The sequence below is a fragment of the Apodemus sylvaticus genome, chromosome 2 (assembly GCF_947179515.1).
Source record: "Apodemus sylvaticus chromosome 2, mApoSyl1.1, whole genome shotgun sequence".
In the NCBI taxonomy this organism is placed as follows: Eukaryota; Metazoa; Chordata; class Mammalia; order Rodentia; family Muridae; genus Apodemus; species Apodemus sylvaticus.
The window spans coordinates 83,672,798-83,690,217 of record NC_067473.1 but is presented as its reverse complement, the minus strand read 5'-3'; the positions used below and the strand labels follow the sequence as shown (position 1 = coordinate 83,690,217).

General features: G+C 40.8%; 1 protein-coding gene across 1 annotated transcript in view; it reads left to right on the top strand.

The window, feature by feature from the left end:
• The window catches only part of Lancl2 (LanC like glutathione S-transferase 2), a 49,325-nt gene extending 34,220 nt beyond the window's left edge, over positions 1 to 15,105 (top strand). The window contains exons 7-9 of the mRNA XM_052173813.1: positions 5,952 to 6,128; positions 9,309 to 9,381; positions 13,335 to 15,105. Of these exons, the coding sequence (XP_052029773.1) occupies positions 5,952 to 6,128; positions 9,309 to 9,381; positions 13,335 to 13,429 (345 nt within the window). The 3' untranslated portion in view covers positions 13,430 to 15,105. The remainder of the gene's footprint in view (positions 1 to 5,951; positions 6,129 to 9,308; positions 9,382 to 13,334) is intronic.
• Positions 15,106 to 17,420: the final 2,315 nt, after the last annotated feature.

Below are 17,420 nucleotides of genomic sequence, written 5' to 3'. Positions count from 1 at the left end.
AACGTAACCACAGAAGCCATAAAAGCTAAATGGTCCTTTGTAGAAATTGCTCATTGCTAGACTTGGCCTCAAATTCGGAATTATATGAGGAGATACATATACTGTCTGGTCCAATGACTGCTGAATTAAATTAGCTAGGGTGAACTTGGGGACATCAATGACAAGAGAGTTAAAGTGGTCTAAGAAGAAAAGGCATGTATAGGAAAAAAAAAGAAAGGATCTATACAAAACAATCAATTGATAGATGGGTTTATCTTATAGGAGGAAGGCTTGTATATGACCTGGAAGCAGTATTAGAAGGAGAGTATGGTTTAATGGGAAAGGACAGTGGGCTAGTGAATTAACGTTCATAGAGAGGTTGTCAATTTTGGACAAGATGCCATGGAATTGGTAGGACAGGAAACAAAGATTAGAGCATTAAAAGATGAAGTACAAGCATGTGAAAAGTTAGTACCTCATTCTCCTAGCTATTTGAAGGATTGGAGATGATCATGACTGGAGAGATATTGGAGAGAGCCAGCTGCTTTACTTGCATAAAATTTAAAACTTTGTAAGAAATCATTTCAACCTAAGTAGTCTGTTACCTTTCTGTTCTAACATGAAAGTAGTTACTAAGGACTGCTGTGTGCTGTACCAGGAAACCCAAGAGCTATTCCCAGCTACCCATGAAGAATAGGATGTGTAAAATCTATAAGGAAATGTGCTTCTGCTTTGTATTTAGTTTCTGTTTTAAGAAAACAGGGGTTAAGATACAACTCACAGACTACATGAAGCTCAAGAAAAGGAAGACAAAGTGTGGATGCTTTGGTCCTTCTTAGAAAGGGGGATAAAATACTCACAGGAGCAAATATGGAGACAAAGTGTAGAGCAGAGATTAAAGGAAAGGCCATCCAGAGACTGTCCTACCTGGGGATCTATCCTATATACAGTTACCAAACGCAGACACTATTATGAATGCGAAGGAGTGCTTCCTGACAGGAGCCTGATATAGTTGTCTCTTGGAAGGTTCTGCTAGAACCTGGCAGATACAGAGTCAGATGCTTGCAGCCAACCATTGCACTGAGTGCAGGGTCCCCAATGGAGGAGTTAGAGAAAGGACTGAAGGAGCTGAAGGGGTTTGTAACCCCACAGGAAGAACAACAATATCAATCAACCAGACACCCCCCTCCCATAGCTCCCAAGGACTAAACCACCAACCAAGGAGTACACATGGCTCCAGCTGCACATGTAGCAGAGGATTGCCTTGTCAGGCATCAATGGGAGGAGAGGTCCTTGGTTTTATGAAGATTTAATGCCCCAGTGTAGGGAATTGAGGGCGGGGAGATGGGAGTGGGTGGGTGGGTGGAGGAACACCTTTATAGAAGCAGGGAGAGGGGGGACAGGATAGGGGGTTTCCAGGAGGGGAGAAACCAGGAGAGGGGATAACATTTGAAATGTAAATAAAGAAAATATCCAATAAAAAAAAGATAAAAAAAAAAAGAAAGCAGGGGTTGAGACTAATGATCTTGGATTCATACAATTTATATAAATTTCAAGTTTTCTAGAAACATTAACAATGGTCAAAGCCTTGATATGGCTTTAGTAAATACAAGTCTGGGTTCATGCTCTCTGTTTTAAAGAAGGAAAAAGAAAGGAGAAGGAAGAAAGATGAGAATCACTGGGCAAAGAAAGAGCACTTGAACTGACAGATTGCATCCACTACTGAGTCTGAGTTATAAGTGAATGAGTGCCGCTCCCATTCCTGCTTTCTCAGGACCCTCTTCATGCTGAGGCTGGACCTTGGCAAGATAGGTGCTACCAGATGCACCAGTATGTGTGGCGCCTAGTTGTTCTTCCAGTTCTTGCTTCCTTCCTGAGGCTCTTGGGCCCTTCTGCTACAATCTGCCTTTCTCTCCACAGTATTAGTCTCCTGGTAAGCACAGAGTTCAACCACTTTTCTAGTTCAAAGTCCCCCAAATTTCACCATTCCTAAAAGCAAGCAAACAAACAAACAAATAAGCCAAAACAACAGCAAAACCAAAACAAACCAGTATAATCAGGATTTTAACAGCAATATCCCACAAACCTAGAACCAGCTTCTATGTCAGTTTACTTTTTCTTTTTCTTTTTATTCTTTTGAGAGGTAACAAATTTTATTACTGAACAAATCACAACCACAATTTAAACATGACCAAGTCATCAAGTTCAGAATGTTAAACTCCATTTGGTAGAATTAACAACCATGATTCAGTTTAAACCCCAGTCTCACCATTGTGTTAATTCTTCTTCTTTCTCCTCCAATGTCCTCTCTTGGAGTTGCACCTGATTTTATACAAATTTTATCTGAATCACTTGAGAAATTGGACAATTTTGCTTTTCTTTCTTGGCCAGGAATCTATTAGTTCTGAAAATGTTGTGAAAAGATATGATGAGAAGCCAAGTCAGGAATATGGTGCACAGTGGTGGAGGAAAGGAAAAATGGAGGCCCCACGTTAGTTTACTCTCCTATTGCTGTATAAAACTCCATGCCCACGGTAGCTTATACTTACAGAAGGGACTTTCTATTTGGTCACTTCTCCATTACCTCCTGTCAGTTCTCTTATTATAGCTCCAGAGAATTAATAGTCTGTCATGACAAGGGAGTGTGGCATTGAGCCGCACTCACACTGCTTGGAGCAGAACTGGAGGCTCACATCTTAAACTGTAAGAAGGAAGCAGAGAGTGAACTAGAAAAGCCATGTGGCTTTCAAAACCTGAAAGTGTACCCAGTGATATATTTTCTCCAAGGGCCATATCTCCCAAGTCTCACTGAACTGTATCACCAACCGGAGAGCAAATGTTCAGATTCCAGAGCCTATAGGAAATGTTCTTATTCAAATTACCACAGGAAAGAACTCATGCCCGACATGGTAAAACTAGCCCACTACCCAGAACTGGTGAAGCCAGGACCCTAGAGGGGAACAAACCCATTACTGCCATCTCTCTAAACTAGTATAGTCTTCAACCACATTCTAAATATTTATCCTTCTACTCACGGGTAAATATAGCTCTCATCTCATTAAGAAAAAAAGAAAAAGAAAAAAAAATCTTTTTGTAGTATTGACCATTACAGAAAGATGCAACTGCTCCAAATTCAGAGAACAGTTCTCTATAGGGTTCCTCACAGCAACTGATACATATCTTCAGTACAACCCCTACATGTAACACTCAGAAGACCATGAGTGGTGGTAGAATAACTGCTGCATGATAATTCTTGTATATGTGATAGAGAATCTGGACCCACGAAATCTCAACCATATGGGCTCCTAAACAAGACATGAAAAATGAAAATACAAGACTATCACAAATGGGTAAATCTCACAAGGCCCCACCCTAAACAAAGGAGTTTCAGTTTTCTCTAGGGAGGAGTCCCCAGATAAGTGATCCAATTCAAAGTCGTCAGCCGTAAACACATACATATGAGCAACGCTAAATGGCCTGAACAGATTATACTAAAATTTTTATGTGCTATGTTTTGTGTGTGTGTGTGTGTGTAAAACAATAATTATTTGGAGGCCATGAGTTTGAGGTGAGGGGAGGGATTGGATTGGATCTGTTGTGAAACTTGATCTTTCTTGCAGCTTTCAATATCCATTCTTCTGTAAATTTAGTGTTTTGACTATTAGATGACATGAGGGGTTACTTTTATTTCTTTTATTCTATTTGGTGTTTCATATGTTTCTTTGATTCTCTTTATTATATTTTCATGTCTTATATTGTTTTGCTACTCACAGTTTTCACAGTCTTTATTCTGGTATTTGTTCATATCTTCTTTGAGTTCCTTGTTCATATGCATTATTACTGTTTTTGAATCATTATTTTGTATATCACCTGAGGTGCTTTTTGGGGGGTTAAATCACTATGAGGGTACTGCCTTTATGGTGATAATCTATTATCTTGGTTCTTTATGTAGCTTGTGTTATTGAAATGTGACCTAAACATCTGCAGTTAGGTTGTTGGTAGTATTTCTTGGGATGGAAATTCTGCTGTATTCCTTTGTTGACTGAATGTTTGGATCTCTGTTTCCAATGACCCAAACTTGCCAGATTGTTTTCAGCTGAAAGGAGTTTAGGGTTCAGTCTGGTAGCAATGTAGTGTTGATGTTCAGATCAGGTATCAGAAGTTTCTAAGCCCAGTAGCAGGCCTTCTAGTTCAAAATCTCTTAACTCTAGGTAAAAATCTTTAGTAGTCTGGGGAGTTGCTCTTAGTTCTTAGAGAGCAGTGGGCCATGAAGTTGGCCGTGAGAGTCCTGTGTGCATATGTGGAAGGAAACGGAGCCAGAGAAGGGCAGGGAAGTTGAAGGACGAGTGGTTCTTGGGGTCAGTGTGGGATTCTAGGGCAGTTACCTGGGGAATGGAGGCCACAGCAGGACACGAGACTGATGAGGGTGTTGCAGGGTGCAGGCAGATTCGATGGTGAGTGTAGAAGTGTGACCAGATGATAAACTGTGGGGACGGGAGCTAGCAGGTCCCTTTCCTGCCAGGACGAGTTGAATTGGTGGTTCTCTTGGACTTTGTGAGTTCGCAAACTTACCTTCTTCACTACACTTTGTAAATGTTTGGCCATAATTTCCCTATAAGGCTTTTCTTTTGCTTTTCTTTTGCTTTTCTGTAATTCAGATTGGTGAATTGCTGATTTTTTTTTTTTTAATTTCTAGTAAAACTTTTGGACTCTCTAATGTGTATATACTGTCAAGTAGGGATAGTTTGACTTGTTTTTGTATTTGTAACTAATTTCACTCTCATGTGTTCCAGCAAGTGCATGGAGCAAAATACTGAAAGTCAGCGGGGATAGTGGGTGTCCCTGTCTCGTGCCTGACTCAGGGGAGATTGCTTCAAGCTTTCTCTAGGATGATGCTGGCTTGAGTTTCTCGTACATAGCTTTTATTGTATTCAAGTTTGTTTCCTCAGTCCTATGTTATCTAGAACTTTCATCATGGAGTCATTTTGAATTGTATAAAAGACCTTTTTCTACATCGAGATGATCATGTGATTTTGTTGTTGTTGTTTAAGTCAATTTATGTTGTTTATAACATTTATTGACTTGTGTATTTTGAACCATTTGGATTTCAAGGATAAAGTCAACTTGGTCATGGTGGATAGATATTCTTTTTTGATGTATGTTTGTATTGCAAGTGTTTTGTTTTTATTTTCATGTCTTCTTTAAACTCCTTTATCTTTTGAAAAAAAATCTATAATTATTCCTTTAAATCTGTATCCTATGGCTTATCTAGGTATTTCTCTTTGGCAAACATTTCTACAGGAAAGGAGGAAAAATACTTGAAAGAGGCCACGGAATGCAGTGATGTTGGTTTTGGAGAGAAGATACTGGAACGACCTCTCGTATTGTTTGTAATTTTTCCAGTGTGAGCTAGGCATGGGCACCTCTCTTGTTAGGTCTGTGTCTGATATGGATAGTGCAGGTTGGAGCAGAAGAGAGAATGTGGGGGTGAGATTGTGCTTGAAGGTTGAAAATGAGTTAAAGTCAGGGGAACAGGGTAGACTGGTCTGTAATGCAGGATGTGAGTCCTGGTTCAAGCCTTGAGTATAAGGTAGATCTGCCTGGATAGAGAGGTTGCATGTGTTGTGCCAAGGACTTGTGGGTTCAGGGGCAGGAAGGGCAGGTCCTGTTGGAAGCTTAAAAGCTGTGCCTGGTGGTTGATTGCCACACAGGCACAGGTGGCTAGACTAAGTAGGCCTGGACACTGGATGTGGCACCAGGGCTAGGCCTGGCAGATTAAGGAGGATCTGTGGTGGAGAGACTCACTGAGTTAGACTGTGAGAAGGACCTGGCTAGATGGAGAGGTTCTTGTGTGCATTTAACCCTAATGCCATATCTGTTTCATAATGTATAGTTTTTTAATCAATGGGGAAGTATTTTTCTGACTCTTATACAAAACATTTTGCTAATGTTTTCGGTTCCTTTCTCTCCAGGTTTTTAAGGAGGAAAAATACTTGAAAGAGGCCATGGAATGCAGTGATGTGATTTGGCAGCGAGGTCTGCTCCGGAAAGGTTATGGAATCTGCCATGGAACCTCTGGAAATGGTTACTCCTTTTTGTCCCTTTATCACCTGACACAGGATAAGAAGTATCTGTATCGAGCTTGTAAGGTGAGACTATCTCTAATCCACACCGCTTCTGAACTTCCCAGAACAGATTCCAAAAGTGCAACTCCCCTTCCTTCTTTGAGCCTGTTCCTCCCAGTCCCAGGCTAATGTGTTTCTTCTAGCACAGCCTTGCCCTTGGGCCCTCTGTGACTCTCTGAGGTGAAGGTAGCAAACATGAAGGTTGTTCTAAAGAGCACAAGTTCTGGAATCATCCTGCCTGGTCAGAATACAGCTCTGTGTAGAAACATTTATATGTTCAGTTGGTTTTTGAGAAAAAGTCTGAGCTAGCACAGATGGACCTTGGTTTGCTGTTGCCACGAACGATCATGAACCGGAACTGATCTTCATGCTCCACCTCCCAATTCTAGGGGCACAGATCTTTGACATCATACCTGCCTTATATAAAAGCTTTATTGTCTTAAAGTACATTTATTCTTAAAGCCTCAGTTTCCTTATTTGAAAAAAAAGGGGAGAAAATGATTATTTACTAAAGATGTTTTAAGAATTAATTGATTTAACATTCCAACTTTCTACAGTTGTTCCTAGTTAAATAAATCCTTCATTGGTTTCCCATTAAACTGCATGTCAAAGCTACCCTCGTGTCTGCGGGTTTCTGTAGTCCTGCATGGCTTGACCCTTTCCTAGTACTCTGCCTCCTTGGCCCATCCTACACCACTTTCAGGCAGACTTCATCAGATAGCAGTGTTCTTCCCTCTCAGTAGAATGGAGGCTAAACTGTTATTACCCATTTCCTCCACCAAAAAATGTACTTTCCCCTGCAATGTGCATAGGACATCTTTGCCATTCCAATGTTACTTTGACTATGACATTCTTCAGAGTCTTTAATACTACCAGTCATATATTGAATCTTTTGCTTAATAATTGGCTCAAACTGATGAAATATAAGCTTCATGATCATACTTATTGAAGATTATTCCCCTGTAGTATGTCCATCAGTAGCACATGGACTCAAATTGGAACAATTAAATATGCTCAGAGTGTATTTTGATAAATGGCATGAAGCCAGACTTGGTAAATGTTTACCTGTATTATTTTTATTACTATGTATGTTTTACATTATGTAATTATGTACATACACTGAAATGATAGAGAGATACACCAAAATGCAGTGGTTTGTGACACATGAGACATTATGGATAACATATTTTTAATACCATTTGGACAATGAACCCTGCTACCATTATGAGGTGTTCTTATCATTGTTGTTTTGTTTTGTCCAGCCCAAATAGAACAGGCCTCCCCATTTTGGAAACCCTGCGAATGCATTTACTTGTAGGGTTCTGACACTCACAGAATGATCACAGGATGCTGTAGAAACACTTAAGAAGGCAGAGCCCCATCTAGTCTTTGGAGGTCAGAAAATGAGGTTTAGGCCAAAACCGGAAGAATGCCTGGGAGTTATTCAAAGGGGAGTGAGGAATATTTTAGACAGGAACCTTCCTGCCCAGTGACTGGGAGGTTCACCTAAGGGAATGATATAAAATTCATGGTTGCTAGATCATTGGTTCAGGGCAGAACAGGAGCTAGAGGCACAGGTAAGTACAGTGTTAGATGGTTAAATAAATAGTGAGATCTGCTTCTTAAAAAAAATGATATTTTGCAAGTCAGTTAGAAAGAGAGTTAGCTGGTAAAGTGGCATAAATTCCTTTTATTTTATTATTTTTATTGACTATTGTCTTCATTTACATTGCCAATGGTAAAACCTTTCCTGATTTCCTCCTCAGGATAGGACTATTGTCTTCCTCCCTAAAGACCTCCAACCCCTCCTCCCACCCCTTGCCTCCATGTATATTCTCTCCCACCCGACACATTCCCACCTCCCTTCCCTCAATTTCCCTTTGTTGGAGCCTCTATTGAGCCTTTACCTGACCAAGGACGACTCCTCCCACTGATGCCCAACAAGGCATTCCTCTGCCACATTTTTGGCTGGAACCATGTGTACCTTGGTTGATGGTTTAGTCCCTGGGAGTCCTGGGGCTTCTGGGTGGCTGAGATCATTGTTCTTCCTATGGGGCTGTAAATCCCTTCAGCTCCTCTAGATCAAATAGTAATACAAAGATGTCAGGAAACATCTTAGTGTGTCTTAGAGAGGGAGCATTTCAGTGCCATGTTAAGACTTTAAGTCAGACATGTACAGAGCAATTCTCAACCTTGACTACACCTGAGCACCAGTTGGACTTGAGATCATTTAAGTAAAATTCCCTCTTATCAGTGATTTTCAGGGCTTAAAAGTGAATTTTAATCAGCAGCCAGACTGAAAACCAATTTGGAAAATGGAGGGTCCATGTTAAGACTCTTCTTTAGAAAAAAATCACTGTCGATCTGGTGGGGAAGAATCAGGAAGTGCTTGGGTTTCCACATCAGTGTTTGTTGAATCATTAGTGGAGAAGCAATGAGTTACATACCAGGGCCATGTTTGTGGGATAAGGACAGCATTAACTTAGCATTAACTTATTTAGAGTATAAAACCTGTACAGTAGAGAGCTAAGAGCTGAGATCTTTCCACACTGGAGGATTGTTCCAGCAACAGTTTATAAGGCAGTAAATGTGAGGAGGCTGAGGAAAGGGAGAATGCTGAACATGGTCTCCATAAGCAACCCAGGCTAGAGGGAGCCAGCAGCTAAGGCTGAAGGCAGGATCTGAGCCAGGGATTCCCATTTAGATGGAACAGGGGTGTGGGAGGAACAGGGTGCTGTTGTTATTGTGCATTTCTTCTCCAGGTGTCCCTACAGTGTTTTAAGGTAGATGTGACCTACAGAGGAAGAAAGCAACAAGGAAAGGTCTCATCCTACCAGTGAGTTTTGGCCATACAGTACAGTTCAGAGCCCTGGAATCACTGCTGCCCAAACTGCCTTCTTTAGTTATTTTTTCAAGTTATTTTTAATGTTCTTAATTATGTGTGTCTGTCTGTAGGACTGCATATACGTGTAAGTGCTCAAAGGCCAGAGGAGACAATTCCCATCAAGGATGGCAGTTTGGGTGTTTGTGAGCCACTTGGTGTGGGTGCTTAGAATCAAGCTCGTGTCCTCTGGCAGAGCACAGGTGCCCTTAGCCACTGAGCCGTATCTCAGCCCTCTCTTCAATTCTTATAAACTCATTAAAGTGTCCTATTCATTGTCTCTTAAAAATTCTATTCTTAAAAGTAAATGTCTTTCCTTTTAGTTTGCAGAGTGGTGTCTAGATTACGGAGCACATGGATGCCGCATTCCTGACAGACCTTATTCCCTCTTTGAAGGTAAGAGTTTAAAAACAGACATAAAATTGTATGTGTTTTGAGGGCTAGCATTAGGACATTTGGTGTTGCTTGAGTAAAACTTCAGTAAAACTAAAACACAACGATAGCAAGCCTATTGATCTTGCTATATTGTGGTCCTGCAAGTATTTTAAAAAATTTCAGAACTTCTATGAAGTACACATGCAGACAAAGCCTGGGAGGCTTACTGTTGGGGGGGGGAAGATAGCATGTTTATTCTTCTGCATTTCCTCTGTGAAAACTAACATATATATATATATATATATATATATATATATATATATATTTATTCTATATGTTTATGGGAATTTTGAGTAGATATTTGATACAGTTAATTCTTTAAATTATATAAAGAATTACTAGCAACTATATTAATGGAAAGTAGTAATTGGATATTAATAATTAAAAAAATAAGAGTGAATATTAAAGAGAGTTCAATATGTTTACTAATAATAATAACAAAGCCATTAGTTAAATTAACAATAATTTGTCTTCCCAGTTAATAAATATAATATATAAGAATATACTATAATTAATATACTATTATAATTATAATTGAAGTTCTAGAGACAGAGAGATCTTTTTTGTTTGTTTATTTGATTTTTCTTTCTTTTTTTTTTTTTGGATTTGGTTTTTTTTTTTCCAAGACAGGGTTTCTCTGTATAGCCCTGGCTGTCCTGGAACTCACTCTGTAGACTAGACTGGCCTCGAACTCAGAAATCCGCCTGCCTCTGCCTCCCAGAGTGCTGGGATTACAGGGGTGCGCCACCACTGCCCGGCTATGTTTATTTGATTTTTTATGATAAAGTCTCTCCCTGTAGTCTTGACTGTCCTGGAATTTGATATGTAGCTAAGGCTAGCCTCATTCTCATACAGATCTGCCTGCCCCTGCCTCCTAAGTGCTCTGATTAAAGGTGTGCACCAGTATATTTGGCCTCCCAAATATTTTGTGTGTGTATGTGTGTGTGTGTGTGTGTGTGTGTGTGTGTGTGTGTGTGTGTATGTATTCAGGCTTATGCATGCCACAGTGTGAGTACTGACATGTTTTGGCTAACTTATAAATCACAGTGCATAGACTTTATAACATTAGGATAAATTGATAATAACTTTAGAACCACATCTTATGACTATATCCCAAAGTAAACTTCAGAAGGAAAAATTTATTTATTGCAAATCAAGTAGATAGGAAATAGATCTTTTTTAAAGATTTATTTATTTATGAGAGTACACTGTTGCTGTTTTCGGATACACCAGAAGAGGGCATTAAACCCCATTACAGATGGTTGTGAGCCACCATGTGGTAGCTGGGAATGGAACTCAGGATCTCTGGAAGAGTAGTCAATGCTCTTAACTGCTGAGCCATCTCTCCAGCCCCAGGAAACAGATTTTATCAATGCTTTTTCTGTATAAGCTGAAGTCATAAGGAAAAATATTTCTCAGAATAAAAACTTTAGTTGTTTACATCATAAAAATATATGACATGTTTAAATACTCAGTCATGACATGGTGGTCCTTACCTGTAATCGCATCACATTGGTAGTAGCATTAGATCATGAGTACGAGTCTGGCCTAGGCTCTGTATTGAGGCCCTGTCTCAGGAAAAGATAAACATGAGTTGTATTTATATCCAACAACAGAAGTTAATATCTGAACTCTAAGTGGAGGCCACTGATGCTTATATATTCAACTTTAACATAGGAACTTTAATTTCCCATTGGGTCAGAATTCCACGTTTGAACTTCTATGACTGGGAAGTCAACTGGTCATGTTTTCTCTGTGCCTCATCAATGCATGACAGATAGACCTAGCAGTAACTACTAACCAAGTTCTTACTAGGACTCTGACAGCTTTAGAGCACTGAGCTGTATTTGATGTCCTCCTGGAGTGCCCACTCTTTCACTGGCAGCATTCTGTGGGACTGACACCTGCCTGTGAAATTCAGAAACAAGCTTTCCTGAGGCTTCTCTAGGGTCCTCTCAAAGGCATTAAGGGCTACTTTCTGATTATAATGGGTCCTAATAGGTCCGGGAATCATTTATTCATTAAGCCTCTAAAGCCTTTTCGTCAAGTAAAAAATTGTAGGGAAAGATAGGACCAGCCCAAATTTTCTTTAGCAACAAAATAAACAGTCTCTGACTGTCCTCTAACAAAGAAACAGTACTCTGACATAGTACTCCGTAAGAAGGACAGACTGCTGGCAGCCATAAAACAGATGCCAGTTGCACGAGTCTAACTAAGGAAGCAGGGCCCCAGAGGCTGCATGGGGATTCTAGGCCCCAGAAGCTGCATAGGGATTCTAGGCCCCAGAGGCTGCATGGGGATTCTAGGCCCCAGAGGCTGCATAGGGATTCTAGGCCCGAGAAGCTGCATAGGGATTCTAGGCCCCAGAGGCTGCATGGGGATTCTAGGCCCCAGAAGCTGCATGGGGATTCTAGGCCCCAGAGGCTGCATAGGGATTCTAGGCCCCAGAAGCTGCATGGGGATTCTTGGCCCCCGAGGCTGCATGGGGATTCTAGGCCCCAGAAGCTGCATGGGGATTCTAGGCCCCAGAAGCTGCATAGGGATTCTAGGCCCCAGAGGCTGCATAGGGATTCTAGGCCCCAGAGGCTGCATGGGGATTCCATCCTGGTCAAGTTCTGAAGCAGACAAAGCTTATCTGTGGCAGTCAGTTCCACTTAATGACAGAATGGACACAGAATGCAGGGACACATGGATCGAGATCCGGACTGTAAGAGACGTTTGTTTTATACAGGTTGTACAGTTGTGAAGATTCAGAGAACACTTAAGATTTATGTATTTGTTTGTATGTAAATTTTGTGGCAAAAGAAAAACTAAGCAAACTGAACCTGAGAGGAAAGTTACTCTGATTGAGGTGGACACACAGGCTTGGAGGCATGGGAAGACAAGAAGTTCACACCCCAAACCCCAACCCCCATCCCCCAGTGTTTTTGTCAGTCTGTTTTAAAAGCTGTTTAGTCAGTGCCCTACTTTGGAGGGAGGGTTGATATAAACAAATCGCACTTAATTAAAAATTACTTTCTTAGAAGCTAAAGAAGATATAAAATTGGGTGGAGATTATAAAAGCTCTGAGAGGAACATTTCATTTTTGGACATATCGTTGGCAACAGTCTTACAATCCTCAGGACATTTGTTTGCTCTTTGGTTTTAAATCATGTTTGCTGATTATGGTCTTCAATCCCTCACACCAGTTAGATAAGCACTGTAATACTGAGTCACAGCCAAGATCTATATCCTTAGATGCTTGGGTATCTTCTTAACATGTCATATGCAAGATATAAATCAAAGCCATTGCCTAAAACATAGTGTAGTACAGTAGAGGAGAAAGCTCAGTAGATAAACTTATCTGTCACACATGTGTTAGAATCTGAGTTAAAACCTCCAGACCCCGGATGTGTAGATGTGTAGCTCAGGTGTATAATCACAGTTTTAAAGAGGAATTGGGAAGTGAGACAGGAGGAAGCTCAGACACTTGCCAATTAGCCACACCGGTATGCATGCAGTAGAAAACAATGGAGACCCTGTCTCAAACAAAGTGGAAGGCAAGGACTGACTCCTGACATTGTCTACTGAGGTCAGTACTCACACTGTGGCATCCATAAGCCTAAATACACACGCACACGTGCGCGCGCGCGCACACACACACACATACACACACACACACACACACACACACACACAGAGAGAGAGAGAGAGAGAGAGAGAGAGAGAGGCGCATGTGCGCACACATGCACATGCACACAGAAAAAAGTGGTATGACTGCCTGTTGGGTGCTATTTTTAATGATGTCATTTTAAATAGATGGTGGTGCTTTTCCTTATGTCCTTACCTCCCCCGGTACTGGAAGAGACGAAATATCACTTTGTCCTATTGACTAACGCGTGTGGTTCCTAAAAGATGCACATTTTGCTTTGCAGGTATGGCTGGTGCTGTTCACTTTCTTTCTGACATCCTGGCACCAGAAACAGCACGGTTTCCAGCATTTGAACTTGGCTTTTTGCAGAAGGATTAAAAAGGTGCAAAAAGACAACTAACATACTCGTTGGACCAAAAGCCCCCTGACTGATTAGTGCCTGACACAGAACCTACTGTAAACACTAAAAGAAGAAGACAGAAGGACAGAAACCTTCACAAGCCCCCTTTGTTGCAAAGACCCCCAATTAGAGCATGAGCGATAGAAACCATGTCATCAGCATTCTGTGACAGACAGCGTGTCCCTTAAAGGTGTGAGATCTGAATCCTTCATCTCTAGGCTCCTTGTAGTGTGCATGTTTCTTGGTGCTTGTCTATAGGTGTAAATTGAATAACTAGAAAAGCCACACTCAGTACATGAACTCTTAGCTGAGCACATGTGACTGTTAAAAGCGGCAGACACCCATTTTTGTATATAGTATCTAAACTAGGATGTCATCTCTATCAACAAACAGTTGTGTGACGTCTGTCCTGACCATCAACTAGCAGATGTAGATATTCTGTGAGAATACCGTGTTCGCATTTTCCATGGGCATGCGTGAGAGGTGACTTCCCGAACCAGAATGAAAGTGGGCAAATCAGAGTGCACTGCAGAGCTCAGGAGGGCACAGTTGACACCTCTTCCCTCTATTGTCTTGTGGTTAATGTAATTAATGACTAAGCATTAGGAATTCTGAGACATTTACTCAGATACATATTATTAAAAACAGATACCTCCTTACTGTTTTCAGAATAGCTTATTACTATATAAAACAGTAGTTGTAATGCCAGAAAGATCTATCCATATCCCTTCAAAAATTTATTTTGCATTTTGCTAAAGTATAAATTTGAAACTAATACATTCCTTATTTTTTCATCCAGTTTGGAGTGATAAAATAAATTCTGAGCTGAATTTATACATGTAAGGAACAAAACAATTTTAAACAAGACAATTATTATCTGGGTAATTTTTAAAATTATTTTAAGGCTATTAATTTTGATTCGCATATGGTTAGACATCCTGTCATAAATTTCAGAGTTTGGTTGTTGTTCATGGTACGAGGGGGCTAGATTTCCTAAGCATGTTTTACTGTATAAGGGAAGTGAATATGTTTCTTGAAGGAAGCCCCTGGGGCTGTCTTATAAGCCCTTGTCAGCATCGATGTGGAGCTTGTAGGGCTCTGATTTTGGCCAAGGGCCCTCAGAGCAGTAGCAGTAGAAGTGACTCTCTCCCCAGTACGTTTACTAATGCTTGTTTGGTGGATACTGCTATCTTTCGGACCAACATGCTGAGGGCAAAATAAAATGCCCACAGAATAAGTGGAGATTGTTTTGTTTACAGATTTCCTTTTTAAGACAGGTAGATTCACACCTTCCTGCTTACCACTAGGTATCAACACATGTGCATTTCAGTGACGACATTGACTTCCTTCCTTGTATCCACTACATGTGCTGCTGGACATCCCATGAGGCAAAGGAAATGGCATGTGAACCAGGACTTAGGAGTCACATATGGCCATTTCAGAGTTATAACTGTTTAAAATAAAATTTAAGAACATCTCATTTTTATTTCTTAGGCTTGTATTATGTCAACAACTGTATTTTAAATGTGTTGGAAAGTTTAAAATATGTACACACAAAATACCATTTTGAAATCTTAAGGGAAAAAGTTAATGTTCACAAAAAGTGTTTAGGGTTCTTTGGTTTTGTTAATAAAAGACAGTTTTGTGGTGATGACTTATGGAGTCTTTATGTTTTCTCCCTTCTTTCTCAGTTCAACAGTGTTAAAGTGGGCAGTTCTGTGATTATCTTGGTTGTTATCTCTTGGTCACCATCTAGCTTCTGTAGTTATGATCAAAACAATGCAAGCAGGCATGTGGCAATACCAGCAAGTTCCGTCCTACTTATGAGAAAGAGATTTTTCTGAAAACCCTTAGAGTAGTGCTCCATGAATGCTTAATTAGTCAGAATTTTTCATATCACCTCCTCCCACCATAAAGAAGACTGAGAAAATTGATATATGTGGCTTTTCCTGATTATGTAAAAGGCAAGACTGAAGTTAGGAGTGAGGGGTTGGATATACCAAGTAACCAAGGAGTTGCTCCTCCTGATTCAAATAAGGAATCACTTAAGAATGGGTGTACATATCAGGTGGCAGTGCTTCTTTAACCCGATTGTTTATGAATGTCTCAGTTACCTTTCTATTGCTGTGACAAATCAGCTGATGACGAAAGAAAACATGAAATTTGGGACTCATGGTTCTAAGGGGTTAGCGTCCATGACTGTGGTGGCAGGGACCATGACAGCAGGCAGACAGGTATGGTGCTCAAGAAGTAGCTGAACACTTCCATCCTGAGCCACAGACAGAAGGAAGAGAGACCTAAGTGGGAATGGTGTGGGCTATTGGAACTTCAAAGCCTACTGCCAATGACACACCTCCTTTAACAAGGCCACACCTTCTAATCCTTTCCAAACAATTTTACCATCTGGGTACCGAATATTCTAATATATGAGCCTATAGGCGCCATTCTTATTCAAGCCACCACAATGAGAAAGACTTGGGGAAATACCCTGAGGATTGTGCTGTTGCTTGGGCCTAGCATTGGTTTAAACACTTAAAGATCTTGTGGCATCTGCCCATCTTCAAAAACAAGGAGTGAGTGCTGTGGGGCCCTGGATATTGATGCTTCCACCTGAACTCGGGCAAGGATAAAAGAAAACATGAAATTTGGCATTCGTGGTTCCAAGGGGTTAGAGTCCATGACCATCGTGGTAGGGACGGGCCATGGCGGCAGGCAGGCAGGCGTGGTGCTCACCTGAAATGAAGTTGCCTCCAGCCATGCTGGAAGTGGAAAATCTAGAGAACTCTTAACCCATAGTGTGACCTTAATGCTGAATGTCATATATGTATGTATTTTATACATGTTAATGCTATATTTCATATTCTCTAACTTAGATGTTAGTCAGTTTTCCATCACTAGGCAAAATATGCAAAAGAAACAGTGTAAGAGAAAGAAAGCTTACTAACTCAGAAGTTTCAGTGTGTGGTTGGATGACTGCATTGCCTATGATGACAAAGTGCATCAGGGCACCAGGAGCATGTCACAGAGCAAAGTTGGCAGCCAGTTAGTGGTGGTGGGGCAAAGACAGACACTTTCTCCCACCAGGTGCTACCACCTACAGTTTTAACCACTATCCAGCAGTCATTATTTATGGACTAACTGAGAAATGCATCGATGAGCTGGAACCCCCATGATATAACCAATCCCTCAAAGTCCGTAACATAAGGCCTCTGGAAACCATATCAGATCCAAAACATGACACCTCTTCTGTGACAGCTTCATCTGTGACAGCTTCAGCTTGCCAGTCTTCTTTTGCCAAGCCTTTGCCAAATGGTGCCCTTAAGTACTGCGAGATGCACATAACAAAGGAACAAAAAACGGGGGTAGAGGGTTTCTTTACCTTTCTCTTTGGCAGTCATACACAGACTAAACCATTATACCTCATTATAATTATGATGATCCTATAATTCATTCAAAATTATGATTCCTTACAATGTTACTTTATTATGGCTACAATGGTTTCCACATGTAAGGGAACAGAATTTAACATTGCAGAAATAGGAAGAAAAAACTTTCCTAGTAGGTCACTAGGAGTGATAGTGAGTGGAACTATTTCCTTTTCTACCCCTTGATTTCCTGGACCTGTGGATGGGAGAAACTATACCATATGTTAGACACTGATTCAAAACCTTCTGATTACTGCCTTCTGAAGAACTCTACCCCAGCCTTCTATGCTGTTGTCACCTAACTGATGCTCTAACTGTCTTCAAAAGGCCATTCCATCTTTCTGTCAGACCAGCTGCTTCAGAATGGTGGGGAACACAGCAAAACCAGTGGATTCCGTGATTGTGGGCCCACTGTTACACTTCTCTGGCTGTGAAATAAAATCCCTGGTTTGAAGCAATACTGTATGGAATAACATGATGGTGGATAAGGCATTCTGTATGTATGAAAGATGGTTTTGGCAGAAGCGGTACATGTAGGAAAGGC